This window comes from Nomascus leucogenys, chromosome 1a (genome assembly GCF_006542625.1).
Source record: "Nomascus leucogenys isolate Asia chromosome 1a, Asia_NLE_v1, whole genome shotgun sequence".
Classification (NCBI taxonomy): Eukaryota; Metazoa; Chordata; class Mammalia; order Primates; family Hylobatidae; genus Nomascus; species Nomascus leucogenys.
Window position 1 is genome coordinate 65,729,768 of NC_044381.1, and position 18,866 is coordinate 65,748,633.

Sequence of the window (18,866 nt, forward strand, 5' to 3'; positions counted from 1 at the left end):
TTTAGCTTTGTGTCCCCACCACCCAAATTTCATCTTAAATTGTAATCCCCAGGTGTTAGGGGAGGAATCTTGTGGGAACTGATTGGATTGTGGGGCGGTTTATCCCATGCTGTTCTCATGAGAGTGAGTGAATTTTCACGAGATCTGATCGTTTTATAAGTGTTTGATATTTCCTCCTACACACTTGATCTCTCTCCCCTGCCATCATGTAACACATGCCTGGTTTTTTTCCACCATGATTGTAAGTTTCCTGAGGCCTCCCCAGCCATGAACTGTGAGTCAATTAAACCTCTTTCCTTTACCAAGTCTCGGGTATTTCTTTATAGCAGTGCAAAAATGAACTAATACAGTATTAATCTCTATTTTTAATGAGTATATTTTGCATATATATTAAATATTTTAATTCTTCTCATCAGTCATGTTTTTCTGTAGACCATGTTTTTCTGTAGATCAAATTGTGAGGCTTAGACACCAAGGACCATAAGCACAAGTAGATATGTAGATAATGCATAAAAAAGATACCACAAAAGGGAGAAGGATAAGAATATAACGGAAAGGGAGATGCCATCAGCAACAAAGGGGAAAGAGGTTCTTTTTCACATAGGATAAGGAGACAGAGAAAGAGAAATAAGATATTAAAGGTCTGTGAATCTTCCTTTGTCTCATATCTCCTCAGGTTTAAGGCAGAAGGGGGAGAAAAAAAGCCTGAACATTTGCCCAAGAGAAAGTGAGTTTACTTAAAAGAGACTGTTTTGAACTGCAAAAGACTTATCAATTTTAAATTGTCAAGCTTACTATGTTTTATTGTTACATAGCAGAAAGAAACGTATAGCAATGTTAGAAAACTAGAAAGTCACACATTATTTTAAAATTTATTTTTAATGTTAAAATCTTAATCCAAATTTGTTTTTATAACATGCTTATAGTTATAAAGTCATTTGGCTGCACCTATCCTGAAAATTCCATTCCCTGGAAAGATCCATTGATACGCCATGTATGCTGACATTCTAGAAATTCTGTGCCCTACAATTGGTATAACGTCACAAACACATATTTTTTTTTGGTGCATATCTAAATTTATGATTTAAATCCCAGCCAAACACAATAACTTTGATATTTAATTTTGTCAGCTCCATGTTCCTTTTTTCTCCAACAGTTATTTCAAACCACCACTACATTCTTCAAGTTCTCTGCTATATCTCTTTTCCTCAGCAGATAAAAATGTAAATATATGACTGCTCCTAATTCCAAAGCGCTTCCACTACCTACCAATTTACTGACATCCATATTTGTTTTATTTTACCCCCACCTAAGGAAGAAATCCTCTCCTTTTCAGCTCTTCCTTTACCTCTGTTCTGATCCCAACCCTCCTAGACCCTTAGTCTATCAGTTAAACCTTACCTCATTTATATCTTTAACTCCTGTTCAACCCTGGCTTCTCCCTTCTGCTTATACATATGCTCAAGTCTTTTCCATCTGAAAATGCTAATTTCCTTGAGCTTGCAATCAACATTTATTGAACACCCCATGCCTCTCCTGATCGCAGCCAAAATTCTTATAAGGGAATTTTACATGAGATGACATTACTTTCTTAATATTTAAAATTATTTCATTCCAAGAAGATGAAGAAATGATGGAAAAGTACCAAAGTGCAACAGGTAAATGACATGTTCAGCTTCAACATTAATCAAAATTTGCAATGATGATACAATATAATGTTCTTTCAATCAGATTGATGGAGATTAAAGACAATGTTATTCCTCAGGGCTTACACAGTCCTGGAAAATAGGTAATGTCTATATTATACTTCTAATTGCAGCATGAATTGCAAAAGTATAAACATTCTGGAGAGTAAGTTGGTCATGTATATAAAAAACCATAAAATATATAACCTTAACCCAATAATTGCACTAATAATAGTTTTAGTAGAAGTAGTAATAACAGTTGAAAGGATAAATTGGTACTGCTCAATATTAGATTGAAAATGTGTTTCAAAAAACTCGTGCTGAGTTAATTTTTAATTCAGACTCACATTTATTTGTTTAATATAAAGTGATCAAACTCTTCAAATAATCTAATTAAAAACATGCACCCTCAATATGGCATAAAAAAAGGACAAGTCTGGTTGAAGCCAAAATTTATTCCAAATATTTTGTCTCTTTATTAAGAAAATGCAAAAAGGAAACAAAATCACCATATCAGAATTTCTATAAAGTTTTGAGGAATAAGCATTGGCATACTTGAATAACATCATAAGAATCTTACAAGTCTACTAATTTACATATTTGGGTTTACAGATCAAATTGGAAGAACTTGATTTGTTATATAGATATCTAATTCTGATTCTGTACTATTAGGAGCTGTGATTTCAGCCAAAATACTGCATGTCTCAAATCTTGTTTTCTCTTTTATAAGATAATTTTCTTTACAGATTTCTGAAGTATTCATTTGTCCTAAAATGTTTTGATTCTATAATAAAATAAGTCTGATAAATACCTATAAAATAACATGTAAAATATAAGAAAAACAACTTACTTGTCAGTGTTACATGAATGAGGACATCTTCCATTGTGGGATTTTTGAAAAGTATAACAGTAGTTGACTGAAGACCAATGCATGTTGTTATTCTTTCCGTGTCTAGAGGCTGGGGAAATAGTCCTACTCCAGATAAGTAGAATTTCCATTCTGTAAACTGTTTGAAGATAAGTATTCGTAACTTATGTGTCCTAACTGCATATATTTTATTTGCAATGCTTAATAAGTATAATGCATATAAAAATTTGGACAGATAAGAAAAGTTTCGTTGTTAAAAAGCATTGTTTTATTTTTCCTTTCTTTTCCAAATTCCTTTTAATTTTATGGAAAAATAATTCTATGTATTTTTACTTTGAGGCAGAAGAGGGCAAAAGTGCAATATTCAAATATCAAACATATTTCAATGCACATAAAGTTATTATAGCAACATAAAAGAGAAAGTTTAATGGAAAACCTGGCACTTTTGTTCAAGTTTCTTTTTTTTTTTTTTTTAACAAACTTGGTACCAAACACTGCATGTAATTTCCAAACTCTTTGGGTGAATTTCAAATGAAATTCAGATAGCTGCCACATTAAGGCAAAGAAGATAAGGCACAGACTGAAGCTCCAATAAAAGGAAGTATGTACAATTGCATGCCATATTATTTATCCCCATCATCGAGTCCAGTGCATTATCTGTTATCACATGATATGGATAAATGAATCAAAAATTATGTGAAGGAGATTGGATGTGGCTATTATTTTTATCTAAGTTTCATAAGCATGTAAAGCTCTGTTTGAAAATCTCTTTGTATTTTAGGATAAAAGTTCCTTCAGAGTACAGTACACTGTAACTGAGTTCTAGGGTCTCTCAAACTTCTGCAACAAACACTTTGCTAATGTGGCAGATGAATAAAGGGATCACAAACAATGTCCTACTTTATAATCTCTCAAACTATACAGATGTTTCCAAGCTTAAATTCTGATAAAAAGAGGGAAACTTGCTTGAAGATTACTTCAAATAAGGAGAAGTAGTGAAAGAAAACTCATAAAAATCCTGCCTCCTTAGTAGAGAGAATTAAAGGCAAATTTCATCTGGATATTGTCTTCAAATGACTATATTACTATTAGTCACAGATTTGACTAGCATAATATAACTTAACTGTATTTTCAATAATAACATCCTAACTTAATTTACAAAATTGACTGTCTAAAGTCAAGCATCAGAGTTCAATTAAATTAAAAAGTGGTTTAAGTAAATTATTTACTATTTGGATATTTTATAAAAGGAATCTTAAATGGCAGAACTTGTGTTACTTTAAACCATTGTAAATGAGCCAAGTGACAAAAAGAAGGTCACGGTTTCATGTTTTCTCAAGTAGCCTAGAGTACTGGAGTTTCTATGTTAAACCATATCCCACGATTATTGAACACTGACACCCAACACTTTTCTTAGCATTGATTAAATTATTCACTTGGGTTCAGAATAGCAAATTAAAAAGTAACCCAGCAAACATATGCACTCAACAATTAATATATTCAGCCCATATTTTTCTCAATCTTCTTCTAAAGGAGAGACATTAAAACTTTTAAAGATACAATTTTGATATTTCCGAAAGAGAAAACAAGTGGATATAAAGGATAGCAAATCTAGTTTGCACACTGAGCTCCAGAGAATTGAAACTTGTCAAGAATAATCAGAACTTTCCAGAGGCACAGGCTACAAAGATCACAGACTCATGCTGGATTGTAAAACCACTCTGATTTTATAACTTCTTCCTTAATTTTTGCTATTCTGACCTTTAGATGAAACAAATCATACAATCAAATATGAATGAAATAAACAAGGCACCTATTTGAAAATAAAAAGGAAGCATCTGAAAACTAAGAAAATCTCAGAACATAATCTTTGAAACCAAAGAGAAGTTATAATTTACCACATTTGCTGCTTACTACTGCTCCTCTTATTCTGTTATGTAGTAACGTAAATTAGAGACTCTGGTTGCATAAAATATAAGTTCATGATATTTGCACTTGTGATGTCCTGACCAAATTAATCACAGGATTCAAAATCTGCACAAACAATTTGAACTTAACCCAAACCCTAACCATAACTGAATGGTTGGATTTTTTACATTGCAGAGTTTTTCACATGAATTGAAACCAGAAACAAACGAAGCAGATAATGAACCATAGCCATTTCCCTCAATCCAGCAAAGAGGTACCATCAGAAATAAAGTTTACCCTAGAAGAATAGCCATTAGTTGGCTTTAGATTAATCAGCTAATCAGCTGTGTGTGTCAGTTTAGATAAATTTAATCAGTTAAATCAAGAGAGGGATAGAAATCTATATGGCTATTTCCCTAATGGTAAATGTTATTCCAAACTCAGACTTAGAAAAATAAACTCTAAAGTTTATTTTAAAAAATATTTTCTTTAGATGCCTGTTCATACATAATACATAACACATTTTCAAAAGTTCATTCGGTTAATACTTTATGATGAACTAGTTTTTCTTGCAAAAGATGTCAACTGGATGAATTAAATAAAAGAGGAAGACCTAAATGGTTCAGTGATAAATACGGCAAGAAAAATCACAAAGGTTACAGCAATATATTGAAAAGGTTGAGGAGGTCTAGACCTGGTAGCTGAAAGCATGAATTATTGATTGAAGTCTAATCATGGCTGAATCCTTATAGATTTGCTACAAGTTGGAAGGAGACACTCAGAGTGACTGAAATTAACCATCAGTGTTCAACTGACTCATAGAAAGTTTGAATTGATAATATTTTCTTGTTGGAGCCTTTTTGTGTTTGATAAAGAATTTAACATTCAACTTCTAGGCTAGGATTTTTTAAAGCTGTTAAGATACAGAACTGATTATCTCCCTGCTGAGTTCTAAGACTGTCCTTGAATAGATAATGCTTTCCACCAGAAATGCAAGCAAAAAAATTGTCCCCAATAATTACGATGAAGGGGTTCTAATCCTGCTATGTAGCAATCGCTTAAAAGAACAGCCTTGTTAAAATTACTTGTCTGAAAGAAAATAATCTCCATTATATATTTCCTTCTGTGTGAGAAGGATTACTGTTTATCTCCTTTAATATTTTTGAAAAAGCATATTTCTATAGTATTTGTCTCAGGTAACGTGTTAGTCATTACAATATTTAGACAAGTTAACAGCCTCAAAACAAGTTTTCTAAAAATAAATTGCAAATTTTTTGGAAATGATACTTCAGTTACCCATAGGCCCTGTACTGACATGGAGACCCCTGTATTATATTTGATTCCACTGCCCCTCAGATGTCAGGGTTTTGTAAGCTCCTTGATGTCTTCTAAGATATAAAGTACATTCCTCCATTTGCATTCCTCCCCATGAACATTTGAAGAAGTAAAAACAGTATACATGGTAAAATTTTACATAAAATTTTAATTGGTAGTAAGAGAGTTAACAATCACTTGGCTAACTAAGTAGCTGTGAAAAGTAGACATGAAGATGAGTTGAAACCAGATTATCCTGGATTCAGGTCACACTTCAACATTTTACTAGCTGCCTGATTTTAATTTCTCTGTGTCTCAGATTCCTGATGCATAAAATAGGATCGATAACAGTACTTCCATTATAGGACTATGGTGAGAATGAATTGGGATAATTCTTAGAATGATATGGGACATATTTAGAGACTGTCAAAAGTGATAAACTATTGTTTTTAAAAATTAATAATTAGGAACACTGTTCAGATGAAATGCAGTGGAAAAAATAACAAATATTTACAAATTGCACTCTATATTTTATATTTAAGTTTATGGAAATTTGAGTAGTAAAACTCAAGTCAGAAAATTAACATAAATGCCAGTGATTTGACATGTACATTAAAATATCTGTGTTTTAAATCTGGGTATATATTTCTCTTCATTCCACCGACCTATGTATTTAAAAATACCTTCTTCAGATGTCTGCATGTACATAATGCATATTGTATTTTACAAAAATCATTTAACTAATTAACTTATAATTAACTTGTTTTACTTGCAAAGTACGATAATTGAGTGAATGATGAATTATATTTATTTATATATTGATTTAAAATTTAATTAACTTGGCTTGGTCCAAGAATACTCTATCATACCTGAGTACAGTAGAAGTTGATGCAAGCTTGATGATCAGCTCTTCCAAGTGCAGAAGGATAAAAGACAACACGTAATTCTGTGGTGGAGTGAGGAGATATGATCAGCTGTGTAAATAGAAAAAGCAAAGGGGGAACAAAAATTAATTCCCAATTGGATTGAGTTGGTATCTTTGTGTACTAGGCATATGCAGGGTCGACGTTTGTGTGATTAATGTGTTGTCTTGCACGCATTATCTGTTCTCAGTATGCTGCTCCTTGAATATTGTTCAAAGGGTCCGTGTTAAACTGTGTTTAGGGGTGATCACATCGTGTTCTTATCCAAGATAATCACCACTTGAAGGACTCATTCTGTACAAGGAAGTCAGGGTTAATTTTTAAAGTTCAGTTTGAACCTTCAATAAAAGACATATACACTCTATGTAAGATCCCATAGCATACTGCCCATCCCAAGGTACATGTCAAACCACCAGTAACTTATTACTTTTGTTCATTTCAAAAGAAATGAACTGTTTCTAAGCAAAGGTGTAAGACATGCTTCTTTAATGTGCAAGGAAATTTTCCTCTTCCTCCTACACATTCAAGGTGTGACCTGCTAGGATAACTTGAGTCTGTATAGTATTAGTTTAAGTTACTTCTTTAGAGACTGTGAAAGAAGCCAGTGACTCCATCACAATATAATAAGGGCTTGAGTATATTATGTAATCAAAATCCTACACTGGAAATAATTTAATTTGAAGATAAACACTTACAAAATGATAGCATGAGTGGCACATGTATGAAAAGGAAGTCTATTATTTTACACTAATATATTTTGCCAGAAAAACTTTGAAAAGGCAAAATTACAATTAAGCAGTATCTTTCGATCCTTCTTGAATACAGCAGTTGATGCCCAATAAACTGTGATAGTTATCTATGAAATGCAAATGCAAACTAAATTTTATATTTAGAACAGAGTCACCTGTTTATTATACAATTGTAGTTTATCTACATCTAATATTTTTATCTCAGGCTGGCTCGCTCTCTGGTATCTTGAATGTTTCAGGATTATCAGTTAATATACACTTTAGGATTATGTAATGTAAGTTTGGATATGCAATATATTACATTTATTTTCCCTTGGACCACAGATTAGACTGTTCTCTAAAAGTAGAGATATAAAGGATACAAAAACACCACTTTCTAATGAGGAATTTCAGTAATATGTAAATTATATCCTGAATATCAGACTTTATATAATTTATGGAAAAATGTGGTATTGAATGATATAATAATGTGTGTACATTTTAATATACTCTTTCTAAGATTAAATTTTAGCAATATAGTAATTAGTGATTTCTAATTTGACATATTATGATAGCTAAGATCTACTTTTATAGCATCACATAAATTGGCAACCAGTAACTGACAAGAGACAGATGTTAAGATATAAATAAAGAAATCAAAGTGTAGATTTGTTAAACAATCATTAAACAACAAATAGTAAAAGCCTTTATTTAAATACTATATCTACTAGCAGGGCTTCATGATTTACTTTGAAGTCCCTTGATAAAAACAGTCTATTGTAATTATCATTTTGATGGTTGCCTGAAAGTATGACACTCACTGCAAATGAATGGTGTCCTATGCTTTAGAAACAGAGATAGTCATGCTAAACCTGAGGATCTTATTTTGTAACTTGCAGGAAGGAGAAGAGTGATTTAGTATCACTGACTGGACCTAGCCTCTGCCAGGATCTAAGAATGAGAAAGTTGGGCAGAGAAAGAAGCGGAGAGGGCTAGAGTTGTCAGCATTGTCTCAAAGTGTGTGTCTGTGGCAGGGGTGAGGAATGGGGGATGGGCAAGAACTCAGGAAAGGCTAGAAAACAACTGGTCCCTTGGAGCCCTGGTAACATATAATGACAATAGAGTTAATAATCATAATACTGGAAACTATTACAAAAACTGATTACTAAAATGGTGAGAAAGAAAATGCAACCAATTTATTAGAACGAAGTAATCATGAGCATGACTCTAGCATATATAATTTTAAACATTTATATTAACATGATATTGTTTTGTTGATAAATTAAAATCAAGGGGAGAAGTATATAAAAGAAAACCCCTTTTTTTTTTAATTACTTTTGGAGACAGAGCCTTGCTCTGTTGCCCAGGCTGGAGGGCAGTGGCACAATCTCAGCTCACTGCAATCTTTGCATCCTGGGTTCAAGTGATTCTCATTCCTCAGCCTTCCGAGTAGCTGGGATTTCAGGCACATGACACCACGTCTGGCTAATTTTTGTATTTTTAGCAGAGACGGGGTTTCGCCATGGTGGCCAGGCTGGTCTCAAACTCCTGGCCTCAAGTGATCTGCCCGCCTCAGCCTTCCAAAGTGCTGGGATTACAGGCATGAGCCACCACGCGGGGCCTATAAAATTCAATTCTTAAATTTTAGAAATTTAAATCCTTAGTAATAATTCAAGTGATAATACTCCACCAGTGTCCCAAAATCAGAACTGGAAAATGATGTAGCAGCAGTAAATTTCATGGCTCTCTGAATTTACTTACTTGTGATTTTCTGTTAATATCCAGGACAAAATTTTCAGGATTACTGTTTGTTGCTTGCAATTTTAAGGTTTCATGCGTACGATTAACTAAAGGAATGATCTGAGTGACATGCCTGGGAGAAAAAAAAAAGCTAGTAAAGTTGCTGGTATTCATAAACTTATTTAGTGTTAATTCCATAAACTTGATGACCCCTAGGATTAAAATATGTCACCCCATAAGATATATTGAAGTCTTAAATTCTAGTACTTCAGAATGTGATATTATCTGGAAATAGAGTCACTGCATATATAACTAGTTAAGATAACATCTTACTGGAGTAAGACAGGCCCTTAATCCAGTATGACTGGTGTCTTTGTAAATAGAATCATGTGAAGATACACAGAAGATGGCCATATAACAGTGGAAGTAGAGATTAGAGTGATGTATCTCAAGTCACAGAAAGCCAAACGTTGCTGGCAAACAAAAGAAGCTAAAAGAGACCCGGTATAGTGGCTCATGCCTGTAATCCCAGTGCTTTGGGAGGCTGAGTCTGGAGGGTCACTTGAGGCCAGGAGTTCAAGACAAGCCTGAGCAATACAGCAAGAACCTGTCTCTACAAAAAATTTAAAAAATAGCCAGGCATGGTGGCTTGCCTGTAGTCCTACATACTTGGGAGGCTGAGGCAGGAGGATCGCTCTAGCCCACGAGTTTGAAGCTGCAGTGAGCCATGATTGTGCCACTGCACTCCAGCCTCAGTGACAGAGCAAGACCCTGTCTCTAAAACATAAAAGAAGAAGAAGTAGAAGCTAAAAGAGGCAAGGAATTATCCCTTACAGGTTTCAGAAGGAGCATGGTCACGGTGAACCCTTGATTTTAAACTTCTAGCCTCAGAACTGTGAGACAATACATTTTTGTGGTCTTAAGCCACCCAGTTTACGGTGTCTGTAATGGCAACCCTAGGAAGCTAATATAATGACTTCTTGTAGTTTCAAAATCAAAATCATTATGTATGAACTAATGACATTTTAATCCTTGGTTCTCTATTTTTAAGACCTAATGTTATCCCATATTAGATATTAGAATATATTCCAGTTTTAGGAATAATGTTTACTTATTGTTTTATAATGCTAAATCCTGCCAAAAAAGCTAACACAGTCTAGTCGTAATAACAGAGTAATAAATGCACGAAGTTTTCATTGATAACATTAACAAGATCCGAATTCATGATGAATAAATGCCCAAAATATGTGACTATTTATGCTCTAAACAAATAATAAATGAGTGTTCATAATTCTCAACTATCAATTCTGATGGTTTTTAATGTACAGCATCCAACTTGTCATCTTCATTCTTGCTGTAATGTTAAAGTATAACATAATAACATAATTTTATCTATGTACAGTTTTTCATATCTTTTTACTGTTTCTTGCTTACAATATAGAGTAATTAAGATTAAAATATTTAGGTATCAAATCTGTAATAAAAAGAATGGAATCATCACTATATATATATTGTTTTTCACAATGTCATGGCCCTGTGACAGCAGAAAATTAGGTAATATGTGCTGAGCAGAGTTCAGTTCATAAATTCAAATTATATAATTCAAATAAAGCACCATTTTCTTATTTTTATATAAAGTATATGTATATTATGATTCACCTTAAAAAGAACATTATATGTCAGTTTTATGATTCTAGACTACAAATTTAACAAGTCTCTGTAAATCATGAACTTGTTCTTTCACCAGGGACATATGAAGAAATTCAATGAAAATAAACAAAACTTCATTAATTATAATGAATAAAATACACTAAAAATCATGACAGATTTCCCATCTTTTTTGGTTAGCATCTGCTTCGTATATTACCAATTTCCCAAGTTTTCTCATACACAATACCTTAGAAAAACAGGAATAAAATATTTTCATACTAGATATCTATGCTACTGTAAGAAAAAAATTTCAAATGTCATTGTTTTGGCTAAAGAGCTGGTACTGGAAGAATGCAACACTCTTTTGATGTGATAAGGGAGAGGAATTAGTTAAAAGGCACTAATTTGCTCACTACGGTGTATACTCTTTAAAAGTAGGGATTATGCCTTGTTTACCCCTATTTACCAGCACCAGACTTGATAAACAGTAGGAACTCAACTACCTAAATAAGAATGGGCATATCTCAAGGGATCACGGCATTAACCCACTGACCAAATGTTCACAGTTGTTCATTGCTTACCTCTGCTTTGCCTTGAGGAAAGTTTGCCAGGTTTCTCTCCTTCCCACCAGCCCCTGAACTCTGCTTGTCCTAAGCCTAAACAAGCATGCAGACACACAAAGTAACATGACCCTTTCTCAGCTTCTCCTGGGAATTAGCTGACGACAGTAAAACCCTTTTCCTGTTAGACATCACTGGTCATTTTCCCTTGCTTGTCCAGCTTTCCTTCCAAAGATTCTGTCTATATCTGCTTGACCTTCCTTTACTTTATAAAAGACGAACTTTTTTCTGTTTGATTTTGTAAACCCTTGTAGACTTCTAAGAGGGGAGTCTTTCCCTATTGCAATGGTCCCTTTATATCCCTTGTAATAATCCTTTTGAATAAAACTCTTTCCTTGCTAAGTCCTGATTTGTTTTTGACAAGTTTTCCACAGGGTAGTTTACATATCAAACCTTCCCTAGGGAAAAAAAAATCAATGACTAAAGATATATTTATTCTTTATTTTAGAAACTGAATGCATTATAACAATATTGTAATAGATTAACTGTTTTTCTTGCAAGCAATAACTTTATCTATTAAGTAGAACTTACTTGCCAAGGTCGCACTGTATTTCTGGCATTGTGGTTGGTTTTGGCAATTCAATAGTTAATTTCAGTAAATACCAGAACTCTTCAGCCATTTCAGGCTGAAAAATAACGCTGGTGGAGAGAAATGCACAAAATTTTGTCAGCAGTTTTAGTTTGTGTAATAAATTGGGCAGAAGAAGTATACTCCAAACTAGTATAAATAGTTGGTTTTAAATACATTTAACAACTACTCTGTAACACATACTAATCTTTTTGTAGATGTATTTTTAACTTTTCATTTTTGGTTGAGAAAATCACTTCATTATTCAAGAAAAGCAGTGTTGTTGTCATTAATATCTGTTTAATAAATGCCTGTTGGATGAATAAAAATGTTTAAACATGAGTATTTTAAATGTCTTGCAGAAGGTGGAACAGTAAAAGCCCTGCTTTTTAACTGTGACTAAGTCAAATTTAGTTTTAGTTGAATGCATGTGCATTTTCATGTGAATGCTATCAAGTGACATATAGCTCTAGAGAACTTCCTTTATGATCAGCATACTCTCAACTCCCAGGGAAGCAGAGCTTGTGACAGTCTAAAAAAGTATAACTGGGGCAGGGCGCGGTGGCTCATGCCTGTAATCCCAGCACTTTGGGAGGCTGAGGCAGGCGAATCACGAGGTCAGGAGTTCGAGACCAGCCTGGCCAATGTGGTGGAACCCCCGTCTCCATTAAAACACAAAAAATTAGCTGGGTATAGTGGCGGTCGCCTGTAATCCCAGCTATTCGGGAGGCTGAGGCTAGAGAATCGCTTGAACCTGGGAGGCAGAGGTTGCAGTGAGCTGAGATCACGCCACTGCACTCCAGCCGGGCGACAGAGTGAGACTCTGTCTCAAAAAAAAAAAAAAAAAGTATAACTGGGATGGTATCTCAGCTCTGTCATATTTTACTTGTGCAGTCTTGAAAAAGTCACTTAACTTTTTGAGCTTCAATTTTCTCATTTATAAAATAGGAAGAATCAATCTTACCTCTTACAGTTACTATGAGAATTTTATGTTTATGTATGTAAAATACATGCCCCAGTGATGATAACAGAGTAGGCAGACAGTAAGTATTAGCCAAAAATTTTTTTAATGTATGCTGATAAAGAAAATTCAAGATTCAGTATATGTTCACAAAGCCTGTGCAGTCTTACTGGGGCAAAAAGACTAGCCCATATTTCTAATAATTTTTTCAAAATAGTACCTTTTATGTTATATTCTTATTTTCATGCTTCACAGAATAATAATTTTTATCCTTTAAAATTTCACAGATGTATTCATTTATTTACTGACTCATTAAAATAACAATTACTGGTTTCTATTGTAGGATAATGTACTTGAAGCACCAATATGAGTTATTCTGAAGGATGTTACATTAAATAAAATAAGCCAGGCACAGAAAGACAAATTTCACTTATATGTAGAATTTTTAAAAATTGAACTCAGAAGCAGAAAGTATAATGATTACTGTTACCAGGCGCTGGGAGGTGGAGGGGACACAAACTTTGGGGAGAGACTGGTCAAAGGATGCAAAATTTCAGTTAGCAGAAATAAGTTCAAGATATTTATTGTAGGACATTATGACTGTAATTAATTACTTTAATTCCTCTACATCCTCCAAGTGAATTATTTGTATTTAAGAAGTAAAATATATAAACCAATTTTCATCAAGAAAATTGAAAGTTTAATCCCTAGTCCTCATGCAATTGTTTTCATTTGTTCAATTTTTGCATCCATAAAGATTTACTCAGTAAAAAGTGAAGTGAAAGGGGGTAAAAGGAGAAATGTAGAAATTATTTAATTTGATATTCTGATAAATACTATTTTTGCACTGAAGCAAGCAAAAGCTAATTCTAACTAAGTCAGTACATTTTTTCAGGGACTAGTATTAAACAAAGTTAAAACTATGAGCAAGTGTAATTTTAATGATTATAGTGTAAGAAAAAATAAATTTTGAAGGTTAATTTCTAAGGATCAACAATGAAATATAATGCCACACTCAAACCATACCTTTCATCGCTATAGCCTGTAGTTGCTGGAGAATACCATACCATATATTTGGTGCACTTTCGTGGACTCAGGGTAATTTCATTATCCCCATTAAGAGCAGCACTTGTTAACTGCACATCTAAGTGAAGAACTCTATCTTTTGGATTAGAGAGAGGTATTTCAATGTAAGTGCTGTCCTAGAATTATACAACAAATATGTAATCAGCCTTTAGCGTCAGCATGAAGTCATTATACTATGAAAGGAAATGTAAAGGAAATTATTACATAATATAAGGCCATTTGTTTTATTTTTTTTCCTTGATATACTATTGAATATATCTCACTAGCTTTGAATCTCTTATATGTCTTCTTTCATTAGCCTTGAAAAATTGTAACCTTATTTTTTTTCAACAGCAAATACTACACAGAGATCCATGTAACTAAATGGATGAAAGCTATTTGTAAAATTACATTTAAAATATATTTTTCACTGGTATCATTATTTCTATGAGGTCCATTTTTCAGGGTTTACTCTAGGAATGGTACTCAAACTTTATCATACATAAGAATCACCAACAGAGCCTGCTAAAAGACAGATTTTTATCCACATCTCCCCCACAGCCTTTCTCCATCCTAGAGATTCAGTAGCTCTGGGATGGGGTCTGAAATTTATATTTCTAAAAAGCTTCCACATGATGCTGCTGCTGCTGATCCAAAGGAAACACTTAAAGTAGCAACGTACCTTAGCATCAAGTAGTAGGGACAATCTAAACTAAAAAGTCAAATTGTGTTGATGATACATCTTTCTGTTTAGATTTCTTCCTTCTGTTCTTGTTTGTCCTGTCCTTCCCCCAAGGTACACTGTCTTAGCTCTGGAAGGCACTCTTTTAAGTTCTAAGATATTTCCTGATCCTCATACTGACCCATCCTGGCTAATGACTTATAAAGCATCCCATTTCAGCCATGATCTCTGCTACATCAAAAGCTATAATTGAAGCAAATGTAGTAAAGATAATTAGTAGACAGGATGCATCTCAATTTTAACAAATTCCATTTGCCTAAATGTTTCAACCTAAAGAAATGGAGAAGGTTGAGCATTTCAATTATAAATCAAAGCTTGGTAATAAACGTACTTTAGAACATGGAGCTGTTATGAAATTTATCAAATCATGTTACAGGGGTGACAAAAAATTCTCACTAAGCTTCTGGGAACATATTTTCAAGGTAGATATTACAGCTTTGTCTATGGCTGTTTCAGAGGACCTAGCTCAGAATATTTGCCTGATCACCTCTAATAAATAAATGAGTTGGAGGGATGCTACATTTTAGAGGAATGGAAACATTTAGTGTGGTGAACAACATCTGGTGAAGAAAGATGGAAACCAAGAATATATACAAATTAATAATTAGATTAGAGCAGATATCACTTATTAGAAATCAGTGTTGATTATAAATGCAATGAAAAATAGTCTTCTACAATGGTTTCGGAGACATTAGAATTATGAATTCTTAAAATAAGTGGGCATTTAAACTTCTACAGCAAAATATTCATGCTTATAACTATAAAGAAGGAAAAACAAAGGTGTAAAATGTAAAATACTAAACAGTGACTAATTTCCTGGGTAACCTGGCATATTTTATAAAGTTGACAGAGGACTTGGCCTCTAAATAATTTCCAATGGTCAAAACTAACAACAACTAGAAAAAAGGGTATGCCAAGGTAATAAATACTATCAACCCAATATGAGCCTAGAGATTTTGCTCAGGGCTTAAGACAGAAGATGGAAATGACACATTTGGCCTAGACATTTGTCCTGGTCTACTACTCAGACATTATTCAGAGAAGATCAGTGTCCATTCAACAGAATGCTATAGCCTGTCATAGAAGCAAAAATGCTAGAAACTAAACCACTGAGTTTCAAAATGTTTTAACCACACAACCCAGAATAATTTGTTTTATATCACAATATGGTTCACATACACATATCATAAAAGTTTTACAAAACAATCCCTGCATTTACCACATGTAATATTTTCTGATACTTTCTACTACCTTTCATTCTATTCTATTTCCCACTCACATGTTGAGCCACTCACATGTTGTGACCTACACATTAGATTTAGGTTTAGATTCTGGTCTAAAGAGGAATAAATATTGGAATATAGAACTATTTGAAGTCTTATTACATATATAAGTCTTGAAAACAAAATGAAAACAAAATCACATTAAACCTACTATTTTCTCTGTAAACTACAACCTATCTAACAAGACCGTGCTCTCGTGGTACAAAAAGTGTCATAATATTCTACAATTGGCCAGATCTTAAGAGTGGGAAATACGGATGGTGTCTGTGGAGTACTTAAATCACAGCTCCTCCTTGGCATCCTTTCAATATCCATGGCAAATACTATTAACTGATCATTTCACTCTTATTCAGTAGGTCTGGACACATCCTCAAAATCCTTCACAGAGCAGCCTTCCAGAGAGCAGTCATTGAATGCTTAGTGCTACCAGTACTGCAATCTCTTGAAAATCTCTGGAATCTAATTATTTGGAGTTTTGAAAATAGCAAGACTCAATAGAAATAAATGTTTCACTATAGTCAAAAGCTTTAAGTTTCTAATTAACTGTACTATATTTCTAGGATGGTAGAAAGTATCTCAAATGTAACTATAATATTACAAAAATGATTTCTAAATTTCATTATTGTTTGGATATTATTTTCTTCTAGGTTTAAACAGAAAAAAAATCTTAAGCCAGGGGTGGTGGCTCACGCCTGTAATCCCAGCACTTTGGGAGGCTGAGGTGGGCGGATCACGAGGTCAGGAGATCAAGACCATCCTGGCTAACACAGTGAAACCCCGTCTCTACTAAAAATACAAAAAATTAGCTGGGCATGGTGGCGGGCACCTGTAGTCCCAGCTACTCGGGAGGCTGAGGCAGGAGAATGGCGTGAACCCGGGAGGTGGAGCTTGCAGTGAGCCGAGATCGCGCCACTGCACTCCAGCCTGGGTGACAGAGCGAGACTCCATCTCAAAAAAAAAAAAAAAAGAAAAAAGAAAAAAAATCTTAAATGACACCTTTAACATAATGAATAATTTATATTTTAAATATCCACCTGCCAAAATATCTTCAAAATTTTAGGGAAGATTGCTTTTCTAAATATCAATGTTTCTTAAGGTTGTAAAATTACATTTTCAAATTATTTGATATGTTCATCAAGTTAAAGAGAAGAAACTTTTGTTATCCATCATTTTATAAGATGATCAAACTTCTTGTTTATTCTTGAAACAACTTTCTTAGATTATCTATATGATTACAGAAATGCATAACCATTTTGAGAAAATAACATACAAAATAAAACATTAAGATTAAAACAAGATTGTTTTGGCTAAATTATCCTGCCACCTCCCATTCCATTTTATTTTATAAAGAACTCTTACTAAATGAGAAGTACACAGTCCACTGAATTCTGTGAATACTCTATAAAAACGTTTGAAATACTTGGTTGGTGTCTGTTTTGCAAATGGCATATTCCTTCACTTTCATGAGTAGGCTTTTAAAGTTAATTTGTGTTCAGAATTAAACATAAATTGGTTTTGACTGATTTTTTTTGAAACTCAAGTAAAACAGTAATGGCTGAACATTACATGATGACTTCTAAAGCCTTCTTTCATCTTCACATGGGCTCTTTTAGGTTTAATGATAGAAAGCATTCTTTTATAAGGTATCCCAATAGTTTTTCTGGCTTGTACTTAGGAATATTGTAGCAAACATAATGGCTGTTTAAAGAAATTGCTTCCAGTTCTCAGACTCCTTTGTAAGAGGACTAAACAATGCATATTTAATCCCGTGAAATACAAGTAAAAATTTTAAAACAGAAAAGACATTCACAAGATGCTGAAATTGAAAATAATTAAAACATTTAACCACTCATGTAGAAGTGGAATACTCTCTTAAACTATATAAAAACAGTTGTATTGAATTTTGCTCATTATAAAGCTTTTCAGAGGAAGTTTGAATACCTACACACTTTTAAAACAAATATTAGATATTTTCAGCATTTATATATATATATATTCATACACATACATATTTATTTATTTTTATTTTTATTTTATTTTTTAGATGGATTCTCGCTCTGTCGCCCAGGCTGGAGTGCAGTGGCATGATCTCGGCTCACTGCAAGCTCCACCTCCCGGGTTCACGCCATTCTCCTGCCTCAGCCTCCTGAGTAGCTGGGACTACAGGCGCCTGCCACCACGCCTGGCTAATTTTTTTTGTATTTTTAGTAGAGACGAGGTTTCACCGTGTGAGCCAGGATGGTCTCGACCTCCGGATCTGCCTGCCTCAGGTTGCCAAACTGCTGGGATTACAGGCGTGAGCCACTGTGCCCGACCCATATATATAATTTATATATTTTCTTACAATGGAAGGAACTTATGGAGAAGTTTTAAAACATAAATTAAATCAGGTCATTCATTTCATTTACACCCTCTATTGGCTAAATGCACATAGACTAAAATCTTTCTTCTTGCCTTTTGAGGCCCCAGGAGATCTGGCTCTGCAAACACCTCAAAAACTCTAATCACAAGTAACAGCCCCACCTCTACCCCATCAATCTTGCAACCTTTCCTGCCCGGCTCTGGCCTCTCTACCTCTTCCCTGCTTCTGAACTGCCTACGCTCCTTCCTGTTGTGTCCCTTCCCACTGAGCTCATTTTGTTCTGAGGGCTTCTGCACCGTTAGTCTCTCTAGTTGGGTGCATTGCCACAGTCTTCAAGCCACCCTCAATGTTACCCTGGGATATTTTTGTTCATAGAATTATCACTGTCTAAATTTACCTCAGTCATCTATTGTCATTGTAACAGGTACACCGGATAGACTAACCTTAGT

At 34.0% G+C, this 18,866-nt stretch overlaps 1 protein-coding gene across 1 annotated transcript in view; it reads right to left on the reverse strand.

The window, feature by feature from the left end:
* The window catches only part of LOC115835470 (cilia- and flagella-associated protein 47-like), a 114,123-nt gene that overhangs the window by 71,860 nt on the left and 23,397 nt on the right, over window positions 1-18,866 (reverse strand). Inside the window, exons 5-9 of the mRNA XM_030814169.1 lie at window positions 13,992-14,167; window positions 11,968-12,075; window positions 9,188-9,299; window positions 6,645-6,749; window positions 2,536-2,692 (exon numbers count right to left, since the gene is read on the reverse strand). Of these exons, the coding sequence (XP_030670029.1) occupies window positions 2,536-2,692; window positions 6,645-6,749; window positions 9,188-9,299; window positions 11,968-12,075; window positions 13,992-14,167 (658 nt within the window). The remainder of the gene's footprint in view (window positions 1-2,535; window positions 2,693-6,644; window positions 6,750-9,187; window positions 9,300-11,967; window positions 12,076-13,991; window positions 14,168-18,866) is intronic.